The 27200-nt window shown below is 39.1% G+C and overlaps 2 protein-coding genes across 2 annotated transcripts; one reads left to right on the top strand and one right to left on the bottom strand.

The window, feature by feature from the left end:
- Positions 1 to 9205: 9205 nt before the first annotated feature.
- LOC124133706 (high mobility group protein B1-like) lies at positions 9206 to 16179 on the bottom strand. Its single transcript, XM_046498189.2, has 5 exons — positions 16028 to 16179; positions 13511 to 13686; positions 12851 to 13005; positions 11455 to 11623; positions 9206 to 10365 (listed from the first exon to the last, which is right to left on the bottom strand). The coding sequence occupies exons 2-5, from the start codon at positions 13658 to 13660 to the stop codon at positions 10216 to 10218; spliced, it is 624 nt and encodes a 207-aa protein (XP_046354145.1). The 5' UTR covers positions 13661 to 13686; positions 16028 to 16179; the 3' UTR covers positions 9206 to 10215.
- Positions 16180 to 17365: 1186 nt separating this feature from the next.
- Positions 17366 to 25993, top strand: LOC124133701 (histone deacetylase complex subunit SAP30L-like). The gene is made up of 5 exons (XM_046498184.2): positions 17366 to 17541; positions 20728 to 20896; positions 22546 to 22668; positions 24368 to 24466; positions 25729 to 25993. The coding sequence occupies exons 1-5, from the start codon at positions 17537 to 17539 to the stop codon at positions 25852 to 25854; spliced, it is 522 nt and encodes a 173-aa protein (XP_046354140.1). The 5' UTR covers positions 17366 to 17536; the 3' UTR covers positions 25855 to 25993.
- The last annotated feature ends 1207 nt before the right edge of the window (positions 25994 to 27200 follow it).

The raw sequence follows: 27200 nt of genomic DNA, 5'->3' as shown, positions 1-27200 counted from the left end.
AGAATCTCCTAGGGTATAACCAGCATAGGTTGCTGGGGACATACTCTAACCTGAAATCCACACAAGGGTCTGCTTAATGATAATCTTTGCAAGTTTTGAGCTGCCATGTGTTCTGCTGAATGGGACTACGGAGTGATCCTTATATTCAAACGTCATGGCCGTTGGTAAGTAATCAAGTCTGGGCAAGGCAGCGGAAAAGCTAATAGTAACAAAGCAATTAGCAATGTCACACATTATATTTTTAACCACCAAATCCTCTTTCAGCATCAATCGAGTAAAATTCTTGGAACATTACAATTTTGTTGATAATACAAATAGTGCTATTGGCACTGTAACTCACCTACATATGTTTTGTTTGTAACATTGCACTCAGCAATATTCCAGCTGTATGACGGCGTTCTGTAAATAATAGAGTCTGGACCAGACAATCAAGTGATTAACATCTTGAGCATTGATCCACACAGTTGGGATATGATGACATGCATCAAACCAAGTCAGCGAGCGTTAGTCGCTCTTACGACGCGCATGAATATGTAGTCAACAGTTATCATATATTTCAGTCAGCATTGATATTCAAATATTTTCAGCAAAATTGCTGAGGTCTAAAAGTTAAATATAATGATTTGAACAAAATATGTCATCATAAGAAGAAACAAACCTAAATTCAGTTTCCTCAATCTGCCAATTTAAGTTTTCAGTGGCAATATGCCTTTGATAGAATTTATTTGTTTGTTGTTGAGCTTTGCAGTCAGCAATAATCCAGCTACATTACGGCAGCCATGGTCACAATGTAAAAGACCGCCTCTGTCGTCTAGTGGCAGAGCGTCCGCCCGGAGAGCAGAAGGTCCGGGGTTCGATCCCCGGCCGCGTCATACCAAAAAACGTTAAAAGATGGTACTTGTTGTTACCCTGTCTGACGCTCGGCATTAAGGGGCTAAAACAAGGACTGATCGGCTCAGAGTCAGTATAATGTGTCTGAGTGGGGTATTCATGTTAAACTGCGGCATGGTATCTCAGTGAGCTAGCACTATAAATCGGCATCAGTCCGGACTAGTACAAGCAGCCACACAAACATACACACGTACATGCACGTCGCTATATAAGTGCAATAATCTTGGAAGCGACGTTAAACCCCATTTCACCTCACCTCACAATGTAAAAAAAGCATGTCGAGGTCCACTAACTATACAGGTACCAAATTTCAATAACTGAAAAATGGTCAGAATTAGCTTTTTCTGTTTGGCTGGTGAGGTGTCCATATAGACAATCAGATTCACATGGTCAAGGTGCAAAGGTCAACATTTTAAATATCGTGAAAAACAGAATGTACACAGCTAACTTCACATATACCTAATTCCATTACATGTTTAACATTAGAGGTTTCACCTTCCAGTGTGGTCAAAGGTCAAATTAATGTCAAAATTCAACATATTGAAAAATGAAAAACACGTTGAGCCCCACTACTAACTGCCCATGTACCAAATTTCATTTTGGAAAGAAACGACTAATTAATAGCCATAAATACGTTATTCAATATGATTGCCGGGTGGCCATACTGAAAATCAGATTTGAACCCTGTTGTTTGCTGTTTAACGCTGTACTCAGCAATATTCCAGCTATGTGATGGCGGCGTGCAAATAATCAGGTCTGAACCAGACAATCCAGTGATTTACATCATGAGCATCAATCTAGGAAACTGGGATACGATAACATGCATAAACCAAGTCAGCAAGCCTGACCACCCAATCCCATTTTTTGCCTCCTACGACAAGCATAGATGCCTTTTACTGCAAGCATGGGTTGCAGAAGACCTATTCTAACAGAACAAATCGGGTTGTGATCATTGGATGAAACAAGATCTTAGCTTCGTTGGTCCTAAGTTTCTACAGAGATGTTTATGACACTAGACAAGATGCCAGACAAACAGGCCACGACTCTCAGTCAGGTGAATTTAAAATGCAGGGATCCTACATACAGGTCCATTTTCCCTGCATTCTGGAAGGAAATGCCAAAACTAGGACAGCAATAAATGACTGGCACTCTTTAGTGCATGGTCAGTTTGCCTTCAGGAAAACCACCTGACCATGAGATCTGGACTTGGTCCAGGGTTTGATAGAACAATCTACTGGACAGCTGGCATTAACAAAAGTCCTCAGGAGATGACATACTTCCCCGGTCTTGTGCAGTTCAGAAATGGAGTTTGGCTACTTATACCCCACTTTTACTTCACTGCCATTGGATACCTTCAGTTAAGTGAAGAAAAAAATATTCCTGTTCAGTATTTTTCAAAATCCCAAATCGTCAAAAGGCACCAGTTCACCACTAGACTGATCTGTCTACCAAGTTTCATATAGAAATATTTAACAGCACTACCATCATTTTCATTAAGATCCAATTTGTCGTCATGAAAACATAAACAAGAGTCATCATCTGATGACAAATCCCCCGGCCCCACAAATTTGAACGAACAAATTATCTGACTGAAGTCCAACTTGATAAGAGAATTTGTCTAATCTGACTGTCCATAAACAAGAGCAGAGACGCCAACCCTCATTGAAGCTCTGGGGTAATCAGTGGGGTGAGAAAGTATAATTTCATATGAACAAGTAACGTTATGAGTACCGTACCATGGCTCTGGTTTGCACTTCAACATTTTCATTACGCCTACATGTACATGAAGCATATGTACACGCTGGTAATATAACCACACACCCAAGCCCTACTCTTTTGAAAAAGAGGGCGATAAAGCTCAAAATAAGCAGAAACAAGCGTATAGTTGACAAAGTCATCTATATCCCCCGCCCATTTTAACACGTTATGGTCCCAAACCAGGTAACTGACCCAACATTTCTCTTAGCCCATGTCAAAATAGCTGCAATGGAAATTCTAAAATAAACATTTCTAAAACTCCTTAATGTGAAATGGCACTAGTTCAGTATGCGCTTTATATATAGACATGCAATGTTTGGCAAGGAAATATTTAACAGTTTATTTGTTATACTACTTAAGTAAACCAATCCTATATTAAAACTTAAATCCAACTTGTTGTCATGGAAACATAAACAATAAAAATTTCTAAAAGTGCTATATATCAAAAGGCACCAGTTCAGTATGTGCCTGGTAGACATGCAAAGTTTTGTAAGAAAGTATTTAACGGTTTTTGAGTTACACTCTGGAAACGAACACCACCCCTGTAAAACCTAAGTCCAACTTATTGCCATGGAAACGTGAAAAATAAAAATTTCTAAAATTCCTAAATAGCAAGAGGCACCAGTCAAGTATGTGTCTGGTAAACATGCACAGTTTTTGTTGGAAATTTTGAATTGGTTTTGAGTTATGCTCCGGACACAAACTCTACCCTATAGAACCTAAGTCCAACTTGTTGCAATGGAAATGTAAAAAATAAAAATTTATAAAATTCCTAAATAGCAAAAGGCACCAGTTCAGTATGTGCCTAGTAGACATGCAAAGTTTTGTAAGAAAGGATTTAACAGTTTTTTGTGTTATGCTCCGGAAACGAACACCACCCTTATAGAACCTAAGTCCAACTTGTTGCCATGGAAACGTAAAACATTCAAATTTATAAAACTCCTAAATAGCAAAAGGCACCAGTTAAGTATGTGTGTGGTAAACATGCAAAGTTTTGTAAGAAAGGATTTAACAGTTTTTGAGTTACGCTCCGGAAACGAACACCACCCTTATAGAACCTAAGTCCAACTTGTTGCCGTGGAAACGGAAAAAAATAAAAATTTCTTAAATTCCTAAATAGCAAAAGGCACCAGTTCAGCATGAGTCTGATAGACATGCAAAGTTTCGTAGAGAAATATTTAACGGTTTCTGAGTTATGCTCCGGAAACGATTTTGGGACGCACACACTCACGCACGCACGCCTGCACGCACACACGCACGCACGCAAACACACACGAAAGGAACCCATTTCTATATCCCCCGCCAACTTCATTCGATAAAAAATATTGCGCTTGAGTCCGTATGATAAAATATGACTAAACCTATCTATCCAAAAAATGGACATCAACATTGAAAATGTACTCAAAAGTTCCACAACGGCATGTCAACCTCATCAGTGACATCCATCGGGGCCACATTTCAAACACATATTTTGATTAAATGGTAATCATATATCACTAATCACTTACAAAAGCATTTTATTCAAGCTGTTGTGTGGGGCAAGCCCCACAAATTTCTAGTTATCTTTGCGAGGCAACAAAAAATGGCATCAGAAACATGGTATTCATGTCGAAGCACGTGGTCAAAGCTCCACACATTCATAAAATTGATCATGTGACAATATTTACGGTATTTGCAGAAAGACAATGTGGTGTTTTGATTCCCTAAGAAATATCGGTGTATATGCAATTATCTCCCTGTAGGATGCTTCACATGATCGGTGCACTAACAATTTGCTCTCTCAGATATTTTAGACATGTAAATAATTTGTGATTATTTTTTTCCAAAATCGTAATTTGTAATAGCATAGTTTTAGGCTCAAAAGCGTAATTCTTGTGCCAAAAGTGTAATGGTTGGCATCTCTGCAAGGGTAGTCCCAGAGCTATCAAAACATTACCATGGAATTGGGATTCAGAATTTTACATTTCCATGTCAGCGACACATCAATATGAACAGTCAAAGTCACACATGTTGCCATGGAAATGGAAAATATACTCTGCAAATAATGCAAAAGGAGTAAATTTGTAAATATCTGACAGAGTGTTGTCGACATCCATAAGAAATTAATACCAAAAATAAATTGGTCATTTCTGCGTGGATTGGGATTGATTTATGTGGAAACAATGGGGTACTGCATAAATTTGGTGAAAAGAAGGAAAAATCGCAAAAAAACAACCATTTGAGAGCCTGGTGCTGAAACACACCGACATGACATGCACGTGCAACATCACTTGTTGGGCAATAAAAACGTTGGGTTTTCATTTGTATGCCATCACAATCTTACAGCAAGTGAACAGCAAAAACAAGCCACAACTGACGGAACCCAACGCAACGTCATCAGCTGACTGCAAAGAGGAGAATCATCTTCAGGTGTAACCAGGTTTTTCTACGTAGCTCCAAGCACCATAACAAGACTGCGGAACCGTTATCAGACACGTGGGATGTCTCCAGATCCGGTTAACCAGGTATCACTACTAGAGTGAGTATGGTTTTATGCCGCTTTTAGCAATATTCCAGCAATATCACGACGGGGGACACCGGAAATGGGCTTCACACATTGTACCCATGTCGGGAATCGAACCCGGGTCTTCGGCGTGATGAGCAAACGCTTTAACCACTAGGCTACCCAACCGCCCCTATCACTACTAGAGCACAGGACAGATTCATATGGCTACGTCACTTTCATGAAAGAACCACAACCGTCACCTATACAACTACAGCAGTACTAGGATTGCGTAGGATATCAGCCCAGACAGTGAGGAACTGTATGCACTGAAGGTATCTGTGCTAGACGACCAGTGCAAAGTGTCATTTTGACTGACCTGCATCGTCAGCTACGACGTCAATGGTCTCAAGGTCAGAGTATGGCAACAACTGCAATGGAGACAAGCTGGGTTTAGTGACGAGTCAAGTTGTATGAATTGGTGTGTGGATGGTTAACGTTGGGGTTTCAGGGGTTAACATTATGCACAAAACTCCATACAGGAAGTGCACAGATTTGGCGGTGTTGGTGTGATGATGTGGGCAACCATCTCCTACACTGGTAGAGAAGAGTTGGTGCAAGTTCTGGGGAATTATCGGCATAACGTTACACGGATGAGATTCTTGGGACAACGGTGCCGGTCAGTTTTGGACTTATATGGTGTACAAACAAGATGTTGAGAACAGATAACCTTCACCTTGAAAATCTACTGTTCCATGTGTGCCATATGGAACCTGGTTCAATGACAATAATGTGTGCCAATTTTGAAACAATCGAGTACCATATATATCTAAAATCACTTTTCCATTTAAAAAATCCCTAAATAGCAAAAGGCACCAGATGACAACCTGGTCTGTGTGTGCACAGTTTATAAAAGAATTCCTATTACTTTTATGATCCGGACAAACACACCACTAGTCCAAGTCAAACTTGTTGCTATGGAAACAGGAATTTTCTTCTCCAGTTTTTTAAATTCCTAAATAGCAAAAGGCACCACTTCAGCCCCTGATTAATACGTGCACCAAGTTTGGATGAAAATGTTTTTTTAGTTCTGCTCCAAAACAATACCTACTTCTGTTTCAGCTAATACTAACTTGTTTCCTTGGAAATAGGGAAAAATCAAATTTGGAAATTTTCCTCAATATCAAAAGGCACCACTCCAGCCCTTGGTAAACACATGTACAAGGTTTGGATGAAAAGTCTTTCACGGTTTTCAAGTTGTGCTCTGGAAATAAAATCCACCCCCACTCGAGTCCAAATTGTTTCCATGGAAATCGAGAACCATTTACAGCTCAAGTCCAATTTGTCGTCATGAAAACATAACAAGTCATCGGAAGATGACACATCCCCCTGCCCCAACATATATGTATATATAGCAAGTAGGGCTGCTACGATACAGGAAGGTCCCGATATGATACGTATCTCGATATTCTGGTCCCGATACGATACGTATCTCGATACGCAATGATAAAAAAACAAGACTTAAAGCATGCCAAGATTGAACCTTTCATGATTTTGGAACAGTCAAAATTATTTTATAATAACACGACTACTGAAGTAGTTAAGCTTCCAAGTGGAACTTTCTCTAACTTTCCTTCAAAACAATTCAAAGTTCAAACACCAGAAAATAATTTATGTACTTCACCAGTGATACAACTTCAAAGAATGTTGATTCAATGGTCAAAGAAATTGTATCTGAAATTATTGTTTTATCAGGAATAATGTATTCCAATATCAGGTTACTTTAGAGGCAGCTTTTACTATATATATATATTTAAAATTATAACAAGAGTCATCAGAAAGATGACATATCCCCCCGGCAGCTGTCTATAAAGTAACCACTAGTAAATGTGCAATTCTCTATGTAATAAGTCAAGAGTTGAATGTTCTTGAAGAAGCATACATTGTTTACCCACAAAAGATCCACCATGGTCGCATCGATATGAAATGGAAAGTAAAACAAGTGTGTTTCTGTGGGTTATTTTTATGCAAACAAATGTCAAATTACAAAAAACTAAACAAGCGTATAGTCAACGCAGTCATCTATATCCCTGCCCATTTTAACACGTTATGGTCCCAAACCAGGTAACTGACCCAACACTAATGGGGATAAACAAGGTACACTAATTGAAACCATACAAACAAGTTCAATTTGTTGGCAGAAATAGATGGATATTGAACACAACTAGTTCAAACGTCATATCATATACTCCTGTGCTGTTGTTTTCTGTAAACAAATCCATAACATACCATTCTGCTACTTCAGCCACTAGTCCGGAGCCCAAGTCTTTGTTCAGCTCATAACAGTAACACCAAAATCTGTGGATATGATGCTAAGAGCCATGTTCAAGCTTGTTGCCTTTTTGGCAAACTGGCACACATAAAAATATGGACTGGAAAAGGGGCCTTAAAAAGATTACCAACAGAATGGTCTACAACTTGGTCAGGGAACCCTTTTTGGAGGTTGAGGCTTAACATGCTTAATATGCAAAAATGACAACTGGTGAGATGTTCCCAACTCTGGACATGTCAACCAGTGGCTTACAGTCCGACCACTTATCCTAGGCATGATTGACAACATTCAGGACAAGTCAACCAGCGGCTTACAGCATGATCACTTATTCTCACCATGATTGTTTGTTTGTGTTTGTTTTTGTTTTATGCCGCACACGGCAATATTCCAGCAATATGACGGTGGTCTGTAAATAATCGAGTCTAGACCAGACAATCCAGTGATTAATATCATGAGCATCGATCCACGCAATTGAGATTGATGACATGCTTCAACCAAGTCAGCGAGTTTGACCACCCGATCCCGTAAGTCGCCTTTTACGACAAGCATAGTCACCTTTCTCACCATGATTGACAACAGTCAGGACAAGTCAACCAGCAGCTTACAGCATGAACACTTATCCTTGGCATGATTGACAACAGTCAGGACAAGTCAACAAGAGGCTTACAGCATGAACACTTATCCTTGGCATGATTGACAACAGTCAGGACAAGTCAACAAGAGGCTTACAGCATGAACACTTATCCTTGGCATGATTGACAACAGTCAGGACAAGTCAACAAGAGGCTTACAGCATGAACACTTATTCTCGGCATGATTGACAACAGTCAGGACAAGTCAACCAGAGGCTTACAGTCTGACCACTTATCCTCGGCATGATTGACAACAGTCAGGACACGTCAACCAGCAGCTTACAGCATGAACACTTATTCTCGGCATGATTGACAACAGTCAGGACAAGTCAACCAGCAGCTTACAGCATGAACACTTATCCTCGGCCTGACTGACAACAGTCAGGACAAGTCAACCAGCAGCTTACAGCATGAACACTTATTCTCGGCATGATTGACAACAGTCAGGACAAGTCAACCAGAGGCTTACAGCATGAACACTTATTCTCGGCATGATTAACAACAGTCAGGACAAGTCAACAAGAGGCTTACAGCATGAACACTTATCCTTGGCATGATTGACAACAGTCAGGACAAGTCAACAAGAGGCTTACAGCATGAACACTTATCCTTGGCATGATTGACAACAGTCAGGACAAGTCAACCAGCAGCTTACAGCATGAACACTTATCCTTGGCATGATTGACAACAGTCAGGACAAGTCAACAAGAGGCTTACAGCATGAACACTTATCCTTGGCATGATTGACAACAGTCAGGACAAGTCAACAAGAGGCTTACAGCATGAACACTTATCCTCGGCATGATTGACAACAGTCAGGACATGTCAACCAGAGGCTTACAGCATGAACACTTATCCTCGGCCTGACTGACAACAGTCGGGACACGGCAACCGGTGGCTTACAGCAAGACCATAGCTGCTCCACGATCGACATGCTGTTGGCCATGTAAAATACAGTCACATTGTCCTTTTTGATCAGATGTATGACAAGCATAGGAAACTGGGACCAATTCTTCCCTGGGTGAGAGGACAGTAAATTTATATATCTCCATCCAAGTCCATCATAATTAAGACAAAAACGAACAACAAAAATCAATGACAGAAGTATGGTTTTGCTCAAAATGTTTATTATTTTTATTCCTACGGTTACAAAAGATGCAAGTGCTACTCTGACACATTTGTACAGACCTATTGTGACAAGCTGCAGGGAACACATCCTACGAGAACACCGTAAAGTAGCACTGTTGAGTAACACAGTAGGCAAGTAGACACTGAACATCTAGACATGTTCCCAAATATGGAAACTGTAACAGGATGGCAACTTTATATTAATTTAAAATGATAACAATGACACAGAAACGATGATTTAATCATTGACTCAAATCGGTAAGATGAGCATAGTGTCTGCATGATTCCAACCTATGGTTAGGTTCACCGAATGAGAAATGCAGAGGAAGTTGTCTTATGTTTGATGCAGGTATAGTATTTGGTAAATGAGTGACAGATTGCAGCATTATTGAATGCATTCCAACTACATGTCTTGAAACTTTCATAACTCCATCATATTAACATAAATATCACCAACATGAGCAAGTAATAAAACTGTTGTTTGAAAACAACTTTTAAAATGTAGTAATCACGACCAATTAGTTAGCACTCCTCTTTCTGTTATAGCACATATTTTCACATGCCACCGAGTGTGAGTACATTTTAAACACCAGGAACCTTGCTTTTTGAAGCAAATTTACAAAACATACTCAAATGCTATCTACATATACATATTAACTATGTAATTACTCAAATTACACAACTTAAAATGCACAAAATTGTGTTGCAGCACACAGCTATAAAATTCTTTTGATTTTAAACACCAACCATTCATTAAATCATAAAATTTTCGTCATCAGTAAAAGACAAGGTGGGTGTCTAAGACCTATATTTCTCCATTTTCTTCGAAAATGTATACATGTGAGCTCCTCCTTAAGGGCATCCGATTCCAGCAGCAAAACGTTCATGGCAAAAATGGGGCTGGTAAAACGGTAGACGATGATGGATAAAAAGGTCACCGATTGGTCAATGAGATGATCATGACATGATGAATAATGTCCAACATTGAGTTCTCAGTCCTCGTCCTCATCATCATCCTCTTCCTCCTCTTCTTCTTCCTCCTCCTCCTCTTCTTCTTCCTCCTCTACCTCCTCCACAGCAGGCTTGGGCTTCTTCGCTGGGGACGCGCCAGGCTTATCTTTACTCCTGTAGGCAGTGATTTCCTGAAAAACCAAGATAATATCTTAAGAGGACATTCATGATGATCGAGTGACGAGGGATCCAGATCACTCAAAGATGCCAACCCAAGATTGAGGGTGCACCCATGTAGCTCAGCTGAATATGAAGTTAATTTTCAATTGTCAACAGACATTCAGGAGCAGTGTTTAAGTGTTAAGGGAAAATAAAGGTCAACACATAAAATATCACAAAAACGTGGGACATATGTGTTGAGACCCGCAACAACTACACATATACCAAATTGCAAACAATTTTGAACATAGATGGCTGAATAATTGCCATAAGAAGTTTCTGCATCCAGTATGGTCAAACGTCAAAATTTATATCGCCCCCAAAAATGGAACACATATTCAATCCAACGTACCAACTTTCATTCACTTGGGGGGAAAAAAAGGCTGAAAAGGGACCAAAATAGGTTTTTCAATATGGCTACTGCGGTAACTGATTCTGTCCTCTTGGGGAAAAAAAAAATATCAACCTACTCCCAAGCTGATTATTAATTGGTTGAATATGCAAGGCCAATAACTAGCCTCAATTACTAGTGATGTTTTAAAATAAAATTTGTGATATGATTCACAACACCTTTACCAAACAGGAGATAAGATGAAATGGGGATGAACTTTGCATTTCTTTTATACACTTTGATGGGTTGGTTTTTTTAAATGCTGCATTTAGGCAATATTGGAGCCATATGACGATGGTCTGTAAATAATCAAGTCTGGGCCAGACAATCCAGTGATTGACATCATGAAACCAATCAACCAAGTCAGCGAGTCTGACCACCTGATCCCATTCGTCGCCTCTTACGACAAGCATGGGTTGCTGAAGACCTATTCGAACCCAGATTTTCACGTGTTCTCTTATACAGAAGATGTAACAGTGTGACTTATATGTGAAATCAAGCCCATACAGTTATCCCCTCCGACCCTACACGCTAGGAGTACTGAAATAAAAGACACACAAACAACATATTGTCAGCAGTGCAATCTTATGACCAGGTGCTCTGTTATCATATTATGACACTAGTAAACTGCTGTATAAAGGCAACTGTTTGCGGATGATTAATGACTTACAACTTCATATCGTTCCTTGTCCTTCTTCGCCATTTTCTCATATTTGGGTTTATCTTTGCAGACCTCCCACCGCTTCCCTAATGCTTTGGCCACTTCGGACACAGACAGGCCGGGTTGGTCTTCCTTAACCTTTGATCTTTCTTCTCCACAGAAGAAAAAGAAAGCAGACCTGGAATACAGATTGGATATTTATTCAAGTGTCATCACTATCCTGCGCCATGGAGCACATTAGAATTGTCCCGAAAGTTGTGAATATTAACTAAAAAGCCTTAAGAAGAGATAGGCACTAGGGACACTCCATGTGAAAATAATACACACAAAAGGCACCAATTCTCAAACTCAGCCTTGATAAGCATCTCTTAGATAAGCTAACTTCAGTAGTTTCTAAGAAAACTTGTCCCCTTTGCAGACACTTTGCCATTTGTAAAATAATATGGCTCATTGGCTGTAACTGTATGCTCAAAATCAAAACATGTACTAAGGGAAATAACTCTAGAAAAAAATAACTTACAGGACCAACATTCAAACAGTCTCGACAAGTATCACCTAGATTAGCATGCAAATTGTCATTCATGTAACATCAATAGTTTCTGAGAAAGTTGCACCAAGTTGAAAAGCATGGAGCAAGGGCCATACCTCCGCCCGCATCATCATAAAGTCAGCCGCACATTTTTTTAAATTTCCATTTTCAAATTATTATTTTTTTTGTAATACTTATTAACATTAACAATGCGATCCAATATAGCACACAGTTACTTCCCTTTACATGCACACTGCTCTACTGCAAATCTTGTGTTATGGTCATGGCGGCAATAGGAGTTTGTATGCTTATTTTAGTAAGGAGGCTCTTTCCCAGGTTGATGGTACACAACTGTTTATTTGGTTACATACAAGTTTCAAAACACCCACCACACGAAAAAAACACCCGCCTGCCCGCACTATATTTTCAAAAAGTCATAGCCTGAGAACCAATTCTTTTAAATTTTAAGCCTAAGATCATGACCAGTAATATCAGTGTATAAAATTTCATTTCTCTAACTTAAATATTAATGGAGAAAACTTTGTCCCCCTTTGAGAAGTGGACGGAAGAATTTTGTTCCTATATCCCCGCCCCACTGGCGGGGGATAAAAGGCATAGTATGAAATAGATGCACATAGCGCAGCAAATTAACCTTTGTGTACCAGCCTGAAATTACACACATCATATTTAAAAGTGAAACAATCAAAAAAATAACAAATATTCCTTAACTTCCATACAATTTTTAAAACACTGCAAAACAATAAATTAATATTGCAATTTCATTTTATTGATAAAAATAGAAAAATGCTAATCAAAACAAAACATTTCTGGTCATTTCCAACACTGCAAGAAATAAATTATGACTGGCATTCTTACAGTGCTCTCTTGGGGGCATTAGGGTCCTTGGACTTCCTCTTCTTCTTTGCCTTCTCTCCCTTTGGGGGTTGATAGCTCTTCATTTCATGCTCATAGCGAACCTTATCTTTATCAGCCATCGACTCAAACCTTTTCTTATCACTAGGTTCCATTTTCTGAAAACAAACGTTCAAATTAAGTCATGCTTCTGTAGACATGTTTTTTAAAAAGATTTTATACATCCTACCCATGACAAAAATAAAAACAAATTACAATTTTGTAATTTATTTACTCTATACTTTTAAAACAGTGAATTTCCAACTTATATCAAATATAGAGCACAGATTCAAAAACTCAAATATGCAAACCGGCATCAACGTCTTAACAGGAAAACCATTAGCCAACAGGATATCAATTATGTTGTGAAGAAACGTCAGAAGTTAAGAGATAAGTATGCATATACAGGGATGAGAATAGAGATTTTCCTTTTCAGCTGAAACTTCTTTGCAATGGAGCGTGGTCTATAATTTGGGGGTGTTTAGGGGCTAGCCATGAGATTTTAACAAATTTGTGGTCACTAAAATTCCTGGAAATGTCCGGATCCTCAGAAGATTCTCACCACTGCATATACCAGGCAACAAAATGACGTATCATTAAGATTGTTAAGAAAAGTTGAATTACCTTCCATTTCTCAGCACACTTCTTTGTGAACTCAGTGAATACTACAGACTCGCCAGGGTGCTTCTTCTTGTGCTCTTCACGGCATGTCTGCACGAAGAATGCGTATGAGGACATACGCCCACGTGGTTTGTTCGAATCTTTACGACCCATGATTATTCAAGCAGCAGTCAACAATTCTGTAAAAGACCAATAGTATAATAAGAAAGAATTCATTTCTTATTGCAATTTACTGAATTGGAATCCATTGCAAAATAATTCATTAGAACATAACATTTTAGTTGACAATTACCTATTAAATCTGAGTGTTGTCAGTGTCAAAGGCACAGACAAACATCAACCGTGATTTAATAAAGTACATTCGGAGCAACAAGTTAAATGTAGGTTTTACTAAACAACCACATGTTATTGGCTAATCATATGTCAGATGATCTAAAAACCTAGATTTGAGTATGATTTTATGCCACTTTTAGCAATATTCCAGCTATATCACGTCAGTGCATATTTGAGAACCCAGAAGATAAATATGAGACAGGCACACATGACTAAACTGATAATAATATCTCATATTACTTGTTATAGTAGACAAGATTGATCACGTCAAACAAATTGAGAGGGAAAAAAATGAGTGATGTAACTGATGACTCGAAGCACCATCATAACATGACTTCATCAATAATATCGGCAAAGGTGCATACATTGTTCTATCTCAAACTTAGTGTGTAAATAACAGATAAAAACTCTAAAAATGCATCACTTGGGCATGGAGACAGAAGTCGCTCTGAAAACAACTTCCAAAATTATTTGTGCAACAAAGACTTTTTTTCTCTTGCAAGATCGACAGTTAAAAATATCAACAGATCAGTCTGGTGAACCAACCCAAGAATCACAGCTTCCAGATACATATTTTCTACATTCAGTTAAAAATAATAAACAAAAACAATTTTTAAAAAATTTTTTTAAAAGAGTATGCGAAGAGAGCCAAGAAATTATTTAAATCAAATTATTTTTTAATTATTGGTGCGTTAAATATATGAAAAATAATTTCAATATGAATTTTCATAATTACGGGTTTCTTTGTGTAATATTATTAATATACATAATTGAGACCAGTCTGGACATTATTATATTTTATTACGTAACCTGAGAACAATAAAGACTGATAACATATGCACATAATACACAGACTTTTTCTTCAAACATTTTTAGAAAATAAAAAAATTAGCAAGTTAAACATTATTATTCTTTTGGATCAGGGACATATTTCGAAAATTAACAAACAGGGCCAAAGAAAAAAACCAAAATATCCTTTTATGTCAAGTAACAGTTATTCTCCCAAAAATATTAGAAGAGATCCACTGACAAGTGACACATGCAAAAGTGCATTCATAAACTTTATGACAAAAGACGAAATGACAGCTGCAAAAACATTTATGCATTAATGTAGGTCAAATGACGACTAAATTTTCTCTTATTTTAAACATAAATTTCATTATCATAATTTAAAACCAACAGGATATGTCGAGAAACAAGCTGACAAAATCTCCATTATAGCTATACTATTGTACATTGTGAATGTGGCATTTGTCCTATGGCGCGTATAGCATAGGCTGTCGTTCTGTCAGACATTGGGCCCTTCTTGTTCAAAACCGCCATTTCTTTTGTAACTAGATCAGACCGCCTCTGCAGACAAAGAGACTACTCGATTCTGATCTAGAAAAATCGAAAAATTGCAAATCCTTATAAGTTTAAGTCATTTTGGGTATGTTAAACCACCATCGCCGATACCTTCTATACTCTATCATTCCCCATACTAAACGAATGGCAATAGCAAAATCCTATGTTAGAGCAAAATCCGTCATGGCCGCTCGTCCAACCTCAAACAACGACCCCAAAACTCACCTCTCCAATGTCAAATTCCATTCCCATGAATGAAAGTCCCTTTTAAAATCATCCCAGGGTGATCTCGGTTCGGAAAATGTTCCTGACATTAGTGTTCCCCGAAGTTTAAACTTCATCATCGTTCCTACTATGCTGGGCTATATGTTATATACAGTGAGTATTACTAGAGCAAACGGCTTCACTATGTTCAGGTCTTGTTGAACGATCGCCTATATGGCCGCAATATCGCTACGTAATGACAAAGGGCTTGTCTGGAAATCGAGCTCAACCTCGGTTAAAACACAACGCACAACTCTCAAAATTAACAGAATTACAGATAAATGATGTGAGATCACATCCATGTCGTTAGATCATAATGCGATGTTGATTTTAACTTCGAAAACCTTTAAATTGTCAAGTCCTTCCCCGCCTATAGCCACAGCATAGCCAGGCAGACATGGCGCTCATATGCAATCTATATAGGGCATGATGGCAAGCTCTCAAAAATACGAATAGCATCATTACAAACTTGATAACATGTCAGAAACAAACCTGCATCCTATAGAAGACATATTAGGCTAATGCATAAATAACTTTTTCCAAGTAAAATGTAAAAAGAATATAAGTTTAAACACTTACAATTCAGCCTTGTACCGTACACTGCTATCTACTGCAACTATAACCCACGCTACTTATTCCGCTAAAGACTCACGGCTACTTTGGCGTCTAAACGCTGCGATTGGCTGAAATTTGGATTAGCCGCACATATGAACCAATGAGAAACATCCATTTGAATGACGTTTTTGCATAATAAAGAAGGCGGCTTGACAAATAAACAACTCGGCAAATGATCACATGATGCACATTGTGAGATGTATACCGCTAGGTACGCATTACCTCACGACGCACTATCACCAGTTGATTTTGTCAACGGTATTCATCTGTAATATAACTGTTTCGAGGCAGCTGGGAACATGGCTTGGTCAGCAATATGCTCGTATAATTAAAAGTAGAGAAATATAAATATACCTAACACATGCTCCAGAACGCATATACAACGAAACATATCTACTCAGTGTGATATCAAGATATTATTATTCAGGTTTAACAGCGTTAGAAATTGGCACTGGTCCTATAGTTCTTGCCAAACTGCCCGATGGTTACTTTAAGGTGTCATAAGGACTAGTAGAAATTTGCCATTTTTAGGGGTTTTGCTATATGTTATAATTATAAGGACTAGTTGGCTAATACTGTTAGTTTCTATAGCTGGTTTAATAAATGCTATGAGTATTTGTGAATATTAAGAAGATTATGAAATAATATATATAGGTTCAAACAGTCCTCAGTGTTTCTGTTCGGCCTTTCTGTAGTTTGATATTACAGTTTGTTTCCACGCATCTTTCGAACATTAACGTGTTTATAACGTCCTTAATTGAAATTGAATTAATAGGATGAAAAATAAAATATCAATATTACAATTCTAAACAGGGTGGTTTGCATAAAATACATTGAGAAAGGAATCAATGTGCCATTGTAAGCGGTCTATATTTACAGTGCACTAGGCTGTGTAACTTACATTTGATGCTATCTTCACATGTTCTTTCCTGCTCATAAGAGTTCACAGCCTAATAAAAATCTATTTTGTGCACTACTTGATGTTCCAACAGACGGTTTAATAAAGCTGTCAAAATGTAGTTGTACAACTAGTAGTACCGAATGTCTCTCGTCGGTCGTGATTGACAGAAAGAAGCGTCCATGTCCAAAACTTGTAGCCAAATAAATCAAGTTTTAAACAATGACAGATGTAATCCAGTCTTAAGTTCAAATAAATCGGTATATATCTTTCATATTTATTTGTATTTTAATGATTTCAGACTCTATTATCCACGTATACCGTGATTCATTTTCTCTATCGACAGTGTTTACGATTTACGAATGGGCGTGGCCAAGTCCATATATGACAACTACGTCATGCGACCTCTGACCTCGCTGATCAACACGAAAACACGCCGCCATTTCACTCGCTTCGTTGTTCTGTGGGTAGATTCTGACGGTGACTTGCAGTCTAGCTGGCATTACATCAGAAACCGGGAGATTAGAGCTTGATTCGCGGCTCCTAGACAGTGCAGTGGTGAAGTGTCTGACATTATGAGGTAAGCAAATGCGCTCTAGACATCTGCTGACGTGAATAAATTTCCTCGACATTTCTGCCTCCGTGTTGGCTTTGGGAGTCAGTGTCCATCTCCGAGACGATGAATTTAAGATGGTCTGTATTTCTTAGTCCTTCGGAAATGCCACCTGTGATTTTATGCGTGGCTAAGCGGTACTTCTTTATTGCCATTATAACTGAATTCAGGCATTAATAGTTACAGAGCAAATAGCCCGGAGTGAAGGGATGGGTTTCCCAAACTTTTCGCTGATGTCAAAACGAAAAGTCCTTTCGCCTGATTGAGAGTGAAGTGGTTCCAACTGATTTCATGTGATTCATGATTAACCTTGCATCGAATGTCAGGGTGGTACAAGACACACAGAACACATATTCAGCCGAACAGATATGTATTGTTTGAGGCCTGTCAAGGAAGGCAAACAGAGCCTTATCTCTTGTGGCTCAATCTCCACTAAATGTGCATATCTTATTCGAAACATGAAAATAAAATTTCTTCATGGATAGTTCTGTTCTGGCTGGATGATTGACTGACACCACAGTTGAATAGGTTTTAAGTGGCTCCATTGTACACAGGTTATTTAAAAAAATATATTAATGATGAAGCCCCTAGTGCTGCATGACAGATAGATACATGCGTATTTTAACAATAATAACAAAAAAATCAGCCGTGAGATCAACCTTTCCTGCAAAACAAGTTTATTCTGATTTGTTTTTGTTTTTTTGTTTAACGCTGCACTCAGCAATATTCCAGATATATGATGATATATGAAGTCTGTAAATTAATTGAGTCTGGACCAGACAATCCAGTGATTGACATCATGAGCACCGATCCACGTAATTGCAATACGATAACATGCATCAACCAAGTCAGCGGGGGCTGACCATCCAATCCTGTGAGTCGCCTCTTAAGACAAGCTTAGTCGCCTTTTACGGCTAGCATAGGTTGCTGAAGACCTTATCTTCCCTGGATCTTCACACGGGTCAGTTTATTCTGAAGAACAGCTAAGCCCTGCAGTTAATGTGTTGATACAAACAAATTCAAACCGTTAAGGTAAATCTTTAGCTGCAATGGAGTTCTACCTCAATACATCTACCCGAGGCAAGAGAGTTAACTAAACGTAAATTATTTTCTTACAGAGTTATATCCCTTGTTCCATGCTTTTCAACTTGCATATTTTCTGCAATGGGGACAAGTTTTCTCTATAACTATAAAGGTTAGAGAAATATTACACACTGATATTACTGGTCATGACTTTAAATGAGTTTGAAAATTGATGTGTAAAATTAATTTTTTTGGAGTTATGGCCCTTGCTCTGTGCTTTTTAACTGAAATGGGGACAAGTTTTCTTAGAAACTACTGATGTTTCTTGGATGACAGTTTGCAGGCTTATCTATGAGATAGTTTTCAAGACTGTGTTCGAAAATTGGTTAAATTAAATTATTTGTTTCCCTTGCTGCTTGTTTTTAGATTTTGACCACAGCCTTTGATCTATGTTATTTGCATAGTGTCTGCAATGGGGACAAGTTTTCTCAGAAACTGACTGAAGTTACAGGGTTCCCGCTGGCTTTTGAACCTGCCAGTCCACCGGGACTTTCAATTTGTACTTTCAATCTAAAAATTAACAGTCCCCCCTAACTTTTGCCAGTTGCCAGTCCCAACTTTCAACAAATAAAAAAAAAGTATGAAAATTATTTTTAATTCTTTCAACATCATGTTTAGTGCAAAGATGTCATCTCTGAAGTAACTTAGTTAGATCTATACGTCATTCACACTTACTTCACTCACAATCTCCTCCTTATTTTTAAAAAAATATTTCGAGACAGGCGCTACAAATGGATATTTAACCTAGAAATAGACAAGTGGAAACCCTGATGGTAACAGACAAACTGACTTTGTTCGAAAAATGTGCTTATATGAATATCACCGATGTTTTGTTCAGCAAAATAGATTTATGAGGTAATTTATTTGCCGGTCCACATGGACCGGCAGTCACATGAATCATCAGTCCAAGCCTAATTTTACCAGTAAAAATCTGGTTATTACCAGTAAACGGGAATGCTGAGTTAGCATTCCTAAAAGATACTTATCAAGACTAGTTCAAGAATTGGTGTTGCAAATTTCTTTTTGCCAGAGAAGGGGCCTTTGTGTGTAATAATTTCACATTTAATCATTTGTATCCTGCCATGAAGTTAAAGGGGGATATAGGAATGGGTGCTGTCCTTCCGCCTGTCCTTCCGCCATGTTTCGTTTCTGGAGAAGAACTAAAAAACCATGAGAGATATACTAATCAAACTTGCAACATTGATATGGTGGTGAAGTGGTGCCAATTGATAGTTTGGGAATTTTATTTTTCGAGTTACCATGGCAACGACTTTGAGAGAGTGGGTTGGGTTAAACGCCGCTTTTAACAGTATTCCAGTTATATCACGGCGTGTCAGCTTCATGTGGGAGGAAAGCCCAAAGTGATGCAGGTCTCAGACGTTTACCACTTAGGTGAAACCCACGAGCACGGGTATGGTGCTGACAAACCTAGAAACATAATCGGGGCAAACCAGGATTCAAACCCACAATCATAGGTTTCTGGCGTGTCCAAGGGACGCATCTCTGCACAGCGAATCGCGGCGCCTTAGATGACTTGGCCACCCATGCCCCCGGCAACGACTTTGACTTAGATTGGAAATTGTGTAGGTAGTGCTCCTTTCCGGTCTTGAAAAATGATATTTATTCACCAAACTTGGCACATAGATAGGTCTAATGGTGAACTGGTGCCTCTTGATAGTTTAGGATTTTTATAAATTGATTTTTTTAGTTTCCTTAGCAACACAACTTGACATGTCATATTGTTCCTGATGACATAAAGCGACCCTAGTGCCTATCTCTTTTGAAGGCTTTTTTTTATAGTTAATATCCACTACTATATGAACAAACAAAAGTCTAACATGCCACGTGATGGTGGATAGTGATAACCCTGTGTTCATGTTTTGCAGTAACAATTGACAAACAGTAGAGTTTGTGGGGGGAGTTTTGACTAAACTTTGTCTGGATGTAGCTGGTGAGCAGCCATGCCCAGATTCTACTTTCTTGACGCTAGCATCTTGAAACTATGTCAAACAAGAAATAATTTTGTTTATTTCTAACATGCTTAATAATGTTGTAAATTTTGCTTTGCAGTACAAATGGGTTCAGCACAGAGGAGGACAGCCGCGGGGGTCATGACCAGATCTGTTGCTTGATTGACAGCAATGAGCGTTGTACGCGGCAAGCCGGCAATGCCAGTTACAGCAAGCGCATACAGAAAACAGTTCAGCAGCGAAAACTGAAGCTCACCAGGGATGACAGTGTGAGTGGCATGATGAGAAGTGGAGGGATGTTGGTTTACGCCACAGTCTGTAAAATTGGCTGGGATTTCAAGGGTCTTGGTTACCTTCAAAGTATATCTACAAAATGAAGGCTCCCTGAAACAATAGGATGACGTCACTTATAAATATGATTGCAAACTAAGTGCTGTTCTCATTTTTGTAAATTCTGAGGAATTGGGACATTTTTTATTCAGAATTTTGACTGTCATGTGCTGCAGACTTCAGACTGAATATCAGCCCTTGAGCAGGTCTAGATAAATTCCTGCGTTACACAAACAGTTCCTGTCTAGCCCCAGGTTGTAATATTTCCCCTCTTTCCTGTGTTTGTTGTACAAGGCAACAGAATGGATCGGGTGGCCATGTGACTTGGTCATTGTACACCTACCATATGGGAAGTTGCTTTTTATATAAATTACTGGTTTGTCTTGCCAGACTTGATTTTTTTACAGATCGCCATCATATTACTGTAATATTGATGAGTCCAGTGTTTATCGACAAGCTCACTGGCACTATGATCGAGTGATGTGCATTCAGTAGAATTATTGGAATATTGTCCTCCTGTTCCCTTCCAATCTCATTAAAATCAGATCTAAGTTCTCGCTGTTGCTAAACAAAGATCTGAGGACATCCCATTACGGGTCACGTCAGAACGACCTTTCGTGAACTTTGACCGACCACTGAAACAAATAACAAGAAGTCGATATCATCCAATGAGAAAGCAGCTTTCGCAAGCTTTACAGTTTTATCATAGAGAAGTCCTTTCCAAAGCACAATTGGAAAAATCATTGTACATGTATATGAAATTACTCAATGTGTTGGCTAAAAAATGTTTGGACAAAAACCTCAGTGTAAGCTCATAAGCAAACAGACGTCGTGTAGTTATCAGTAATGTTCATAGATCTTGATATGATTTCTCAGTTTATTGCACAATAACCAGAATTAAGAATTAAAACATGAAAAAGTTGCCACTGCTGTCCCAGTAGTCTAAGGGAGGCAACTCTGTGTAGAGTTGTGTCTCTTTGCTGTGAGACTCCACTCACAGATTTTGTGGCAATTGTTATTCCTTGGCTGTCAGCTTCAAATAGAAAACATTTACAGCTTACTTTTGTTTTTATCACACTTTATGTGGTTTTTGATCAAAAGTTACTTGAGACAAGAGTGAACACTTTTGCACACCTAAGCCTCTGTCCAGAATAGAAACTAACTTCTTTTATACAGTAGGCAATATCATAGTTTTGCATTTGAAAACCTTGCAAACTTCAGTCATTTCTACTCACCTGTAATCAAGAGGTGTGACATTTGTGATGCACACCTGTATTCAAGGGGTGTGACATATATGACTCACCTGTAACCAACATGTGTGACGTATGATGACTCACCTGTAATAAGGTGGTGTGACATGTGTGATACACACCTGTAATCAAGGGTAGTGACATATATGACTCACCTGTAACCAACATGTGTGAAGTATGATGACTCACCTGTAATAAGGTGGTGTGACATGTGTGATACACACCTGTAATCAAGGGGTGTGACATATATGACTCACCCGTAACCAACATGTGATGACTCACCTGTGATAAGGAGGTGTGACGTGTGATGACTCACCAGTTGGGTTCCCCTGTTCCAGGTGTCACACATCTACATCTGTGACTTCCACAAGAGCATGATCCAGAGTGTACGCAGCAAGCGGAAGAGGAAGGACAGTGAGGACGACAGGGGATCACCTGATGGAGACGATGATGTACCGGAGGTATGTGGAAATGTCTCACCTGGAACTAGGACATGAGGATCCAAATGGGATTCCAGGGCAGAATAGATCTCTGGTACCCCATCCCTTTCTCCCTTTGGGGATTCAAGGGCAGAATAGATGCACTGTACCCCATCCTTATCTCCCTTTGGGGATTCCAGGGCAGAATAGATGCCCTGTACTCCACCCTTATCTCCCTTTGGAGATTCCAAGGCAGAATAGAAGCACTGTACCCCATCCTTATCTCCCTTTGGGGATTCCAGTCCAGAATAGATTCCCTGTACTCCACCCTTATCTTCATTATGGGGCCACACTCTGAGAGATTAAACTTTTAATATTAAAACCCCATGGTATGCAGGTTATTGATGCAGAATCCCCGTCCACAAGTAACTTAAGCGTTGCACAGAATTTTCGCAGGGCATCTTTCTCAGATATTACATGTTGCAGCAACAACGTCCAATGTCATATACCGGTATATTTAGCCTCAACAGTTTGTTTGTGGTCACTGCCGTTAGCATGTCTCTTCAAGGTACTCGTTATAAAATTAGAATGCTCCTTTGTAATTGAGTTAGGTGCCACATGATTTGTTCCAAGCTGACATGTCATAGTATTTCTTTCTGTCATGCTGCAACCACGTGTAGTCATGAAATCAGATTCACTGAAAACTTCTACCTTACTCAGATTTCCCGCCTTTCCCAGGGGCGGTCGGGTAGCCTAGTGGTTAAAGCGTTCGCTTGTCACACCGAAGACCCGGGTTCGATTCGCGACATGGGTACAATGTGTGAAGCCCATTTCTGGTGTCCCCCACCGTGATGTTGCTGGAATATTGCTAAGAACGGCGTAAAACCATACTCACTCACTCACTCACTCACTCACTCACTCACTCTCACTCACTCACTCACTCACTCACTCACTCACTCACTCACTCACTCACTCACTCACTCACTCACTCACTCCTGCCTTCCCTCAGTCTGTCACCATGGTCTCTCTCCGGTGGGCCATGAGACACATTCTGTATATCGCTGACATAACTTGTGGTCAGTGATTCTGCGAGCCGACACCAGCTTCATTTGAAACAGAAACATCTTTGACTACTATATTTGAAAAATGTGTATGCTCGATTCTGATTGGACCATTTGTGACTTTCAGCCAATGAAGGGTACTGATAGTAAGGCCAATGAAAATCATGTTTACTTACATTCAATAATAGAAGCAGCTGTCCCAGTGATATAAACTGTTTTTGAGACAGTTAGTGACTCCCATAATTATATAAATAAATCCATCTACACAAATGAGCCCCTTGTCCCACTGAGAGTAAATAACATGCGTCAGTCGGTAAAATATTGTGAGAATCTCCCAAGGCTGCTGCATCGGCAGAACACGGGGAAGTCAGTGTTCCATGAGCTCATGGTGTCGTCCTCACTTGAGCAAGTAGAGTGATAACTGAGTCACTTAGATTGGGATCAGGGGCCGTTCCACAAAGCGATCTTATTGTCAGACTGTCGTAAGCCTGTGTTAAAGTATGGGAATTACGATCATCTTAGTGCTAAGATCGCTTTGTGGAACGGGGCCCAGAACAGGTTTTGTTGCAGAATGCCCTTTTTCACTTCTTCATATTTATTTTCACAAATATATGCAGATAATCATGATGGTAACATTTGTACCTTTGGATGTATTGTGTAGTTTCATTATTTTGTTTCAGATTGACTTTTTCCAAATGCCTGTGAATGCCCTTCGACGTTACAAGCGCCATTTCAAAATCTCCACACGTCCTGGCCTCAACAAAGCACAACTAGCTGATGTAAGTAGTGTTGTTGTTGTTGTTGTTGCATTTAGTGTTTAAGAGGTCGCCTTCTGCCTAAGCAATTTCGGCTGACCTGTCCCTCTTTGGGACTCCTGTGTGTGACTAGGATACACATATCTATTGTGAGTTTGGTATTCACATTGATGTAAGTACATTTCTCACACTTTAAGTAACACATTGTTACAGTTTCTAGGGCGAGTAGGTCCTTGTGGTTTGGAGTCAACAGAATGTAAAGGACGTTTTCAGTGAAGCCATGAGTACTGCTCATATTCGATAGGGATTTACCACACATTGTTCCACAAATCAAGCTTACCCTATGACTAGCATAACTCCCATACATTGCCATTGACTTAATGTGATGCAGAGCTGTTAGCAGTTGGACTAAGGGAGAACCAGTCAGTCAGCTAAAACAAAAAAAGACTCTGCCCGCCCACACTATATTTTCAAAAACAATTGCCTGAGAACCAATTCTTTCATTTTAAAGAGGTTGCATACAAAAAACCAAAAAAATTCAAGAAATGGGTATGTTTGGTATCATTTTGTAGAATTACGCAATAAAAAAACCAAGTCACCATGGCATTTTTTTAATAAGTGGCGCCATCTAGAGGCACTGGATGATAAAATCATTTTGCCAATAAAATGGTCATTTTAAAGTTTGATTATTAAATGAGTGTTTTTAAATAGACATATTACAGTATTGATATGACACAAAACAGAAAAATGAAAATTCTAGTCAAAACATTTTTTATTTCACACATCATTTGACTTTAAAAAAAGCACATTTTCCCCCAAAAAATGATTCATCAGTTGAAAAAGCATTTTACAAAATCAAGATATTTTTCAAACTGGCTTATTTCTAATGTTTATTCATTGTAAAATAAAATTATAAAATAAAAACAACATGTTACCAGAGGATATTCAAATTATTTTCAATCAACACAGCACACCCCTAAAATAATGAATCAGGGGAGGTAACTCTTGCCCAAATTTACATTTCTATGAGTTCTTATGCAAACATTTTGGTGGAAGTACAATTAGCCGCGAGTCAAAGGGACGTAACCGCATTACAAATACTCACCGTTACATGCCCGTCTGGTATGCACATGAACAATGGTATCCAACGTCTTTAATAAGCCTAAAATAATCTAGTCACATTTTATGAGCGCTTCATTCATTTCCTGCCACTTACAATAATCTACTGCCCCATAATACTTTGTATCATTTATCAATTTAACACATATCATTTTGTTTTTTTCCAGGCTGTTGCCCGACATTTCCGTACTATCCCTGTTGTTGAGAAAGAGGCTCTGACCTACTTCATCTATATGGCAAAAAACTACAAGAGTCGGTTTGACCAGAAATACATTGACACAGTCCACAGCTAGTCAAACTCATGTTTATTTTGTGTATATTTTACATATATTGTTTTGATGTTACATTTGAACTCCATTCTCATTTTGTATGTTATTGTGTGATACCAACACGACCATAGAACAATATGGAAAATAAATAATGTATATGTAATATGTCTTCGATACATCTTCTCTACAGTTGGGGGGCACGGCTGTGCAGAGTTGTGTCCCTTTGGCATGCCAGAAACCTGTGTTTGTGGGTTCGAATCCCGGTTGGCCCCAATTATGTTTCTAGGTTTGTCAGCACCATGCCCGTGCTCGTGGGTTTCACCAAAGTGGTAAACATCTGCATCACTTCGGGCTTTCCTTCAACATTAAGTTGACATGCCGTAATGTAACTGGAATACTGGATCACTCACTCACTCACTCACTCACTCACTCACTCACTCACTCACTCACTCACTCACTCACTCACTCACTCACCCACCCACTCACTCACTCACTCACTCACTCACCCACCCACTCACTCACTCACTCACTTCTATACAGTTTGAAGATTCCAGGGTATGGGTCCTAAGTTTGGTTGTTGTTTAATGCCATACTCACCAATATTGTAGCTATATGACAGCGGTCAGTCTGTAAATCGAGACTTGACCAGACAATCTACTGATTGATAATATGAGCATCGATCTACGCAATCGGATATGATAACATGATTCAATCAAGTCAGCAACCCTGACTACCTAATCCCGTTAATCGCCTATAACGACAAGCATAGTCGTCTTTTATGGCAAGCATGGGTTGCTGAAGATCTATTTGAACCCAGATCTTCATAGGTTTAAATGCCTTAAGCACCCTATTCTTATCAGAGCTGATTATTGATTGATTGTGTGACCTTGCTAAGGTTGTGTTATTATCGGGGAAGGTTGGGGTTTGATACCCAAAGACTTTAAAAGATGGTACTTATTGTTAGGACAAGTACTGGTTGGCTTTAGTCATGTATAGAAGTGAGTCATGTGTCTGAGTGGGGCGGGAAATTTGACATGGTGGGAACCAGGGGAATGGATCCAGGATTGAGTGAGTATGGTTTTACGCCGCTTTGAGCAATATTCCAGCAATATCACGGAGGGGGGACACTAGAAATGGACTTCACACATTGTACCCATGTCGGGAATCGAACCCGGGTCTTCGTCTTCGGCGTGACAAGCGAACGCTTTAACCACTAGGCTACCCGATCCAGGAGTTAGTGTATGTTTACAAAAATGCAAGCAATGGAGATATAGAGGATGGCACTAAAAGCTAGTGGTGGAAGATGCCTCAGTGGATCGAAATGTTTTTACTTTTCGATTCAAGTATCGATCACAATCGCACACTGTTTC

The sequence above is a fragment of the Haliotis rufescens genome, unplaced genomic scaffold (assembly GCF_023055435.1).
Source record: "Haliotis rufescens isolate VD_foot unplaced genomic scaffold, xgHalRufe1.0.p SCAF_7, whole genome shotgun sequence".
Taxonomy (NCBI): domain Eukaryota; kingdom Metazoa; phylum Mollusca; class Gastropoda; order Lepetellida; family Haliotidae; genus Haliotis; species Haliotis rufescens.
This window is presented reverse-complemented; position numbering and strand designations above follow the sequence as displayed.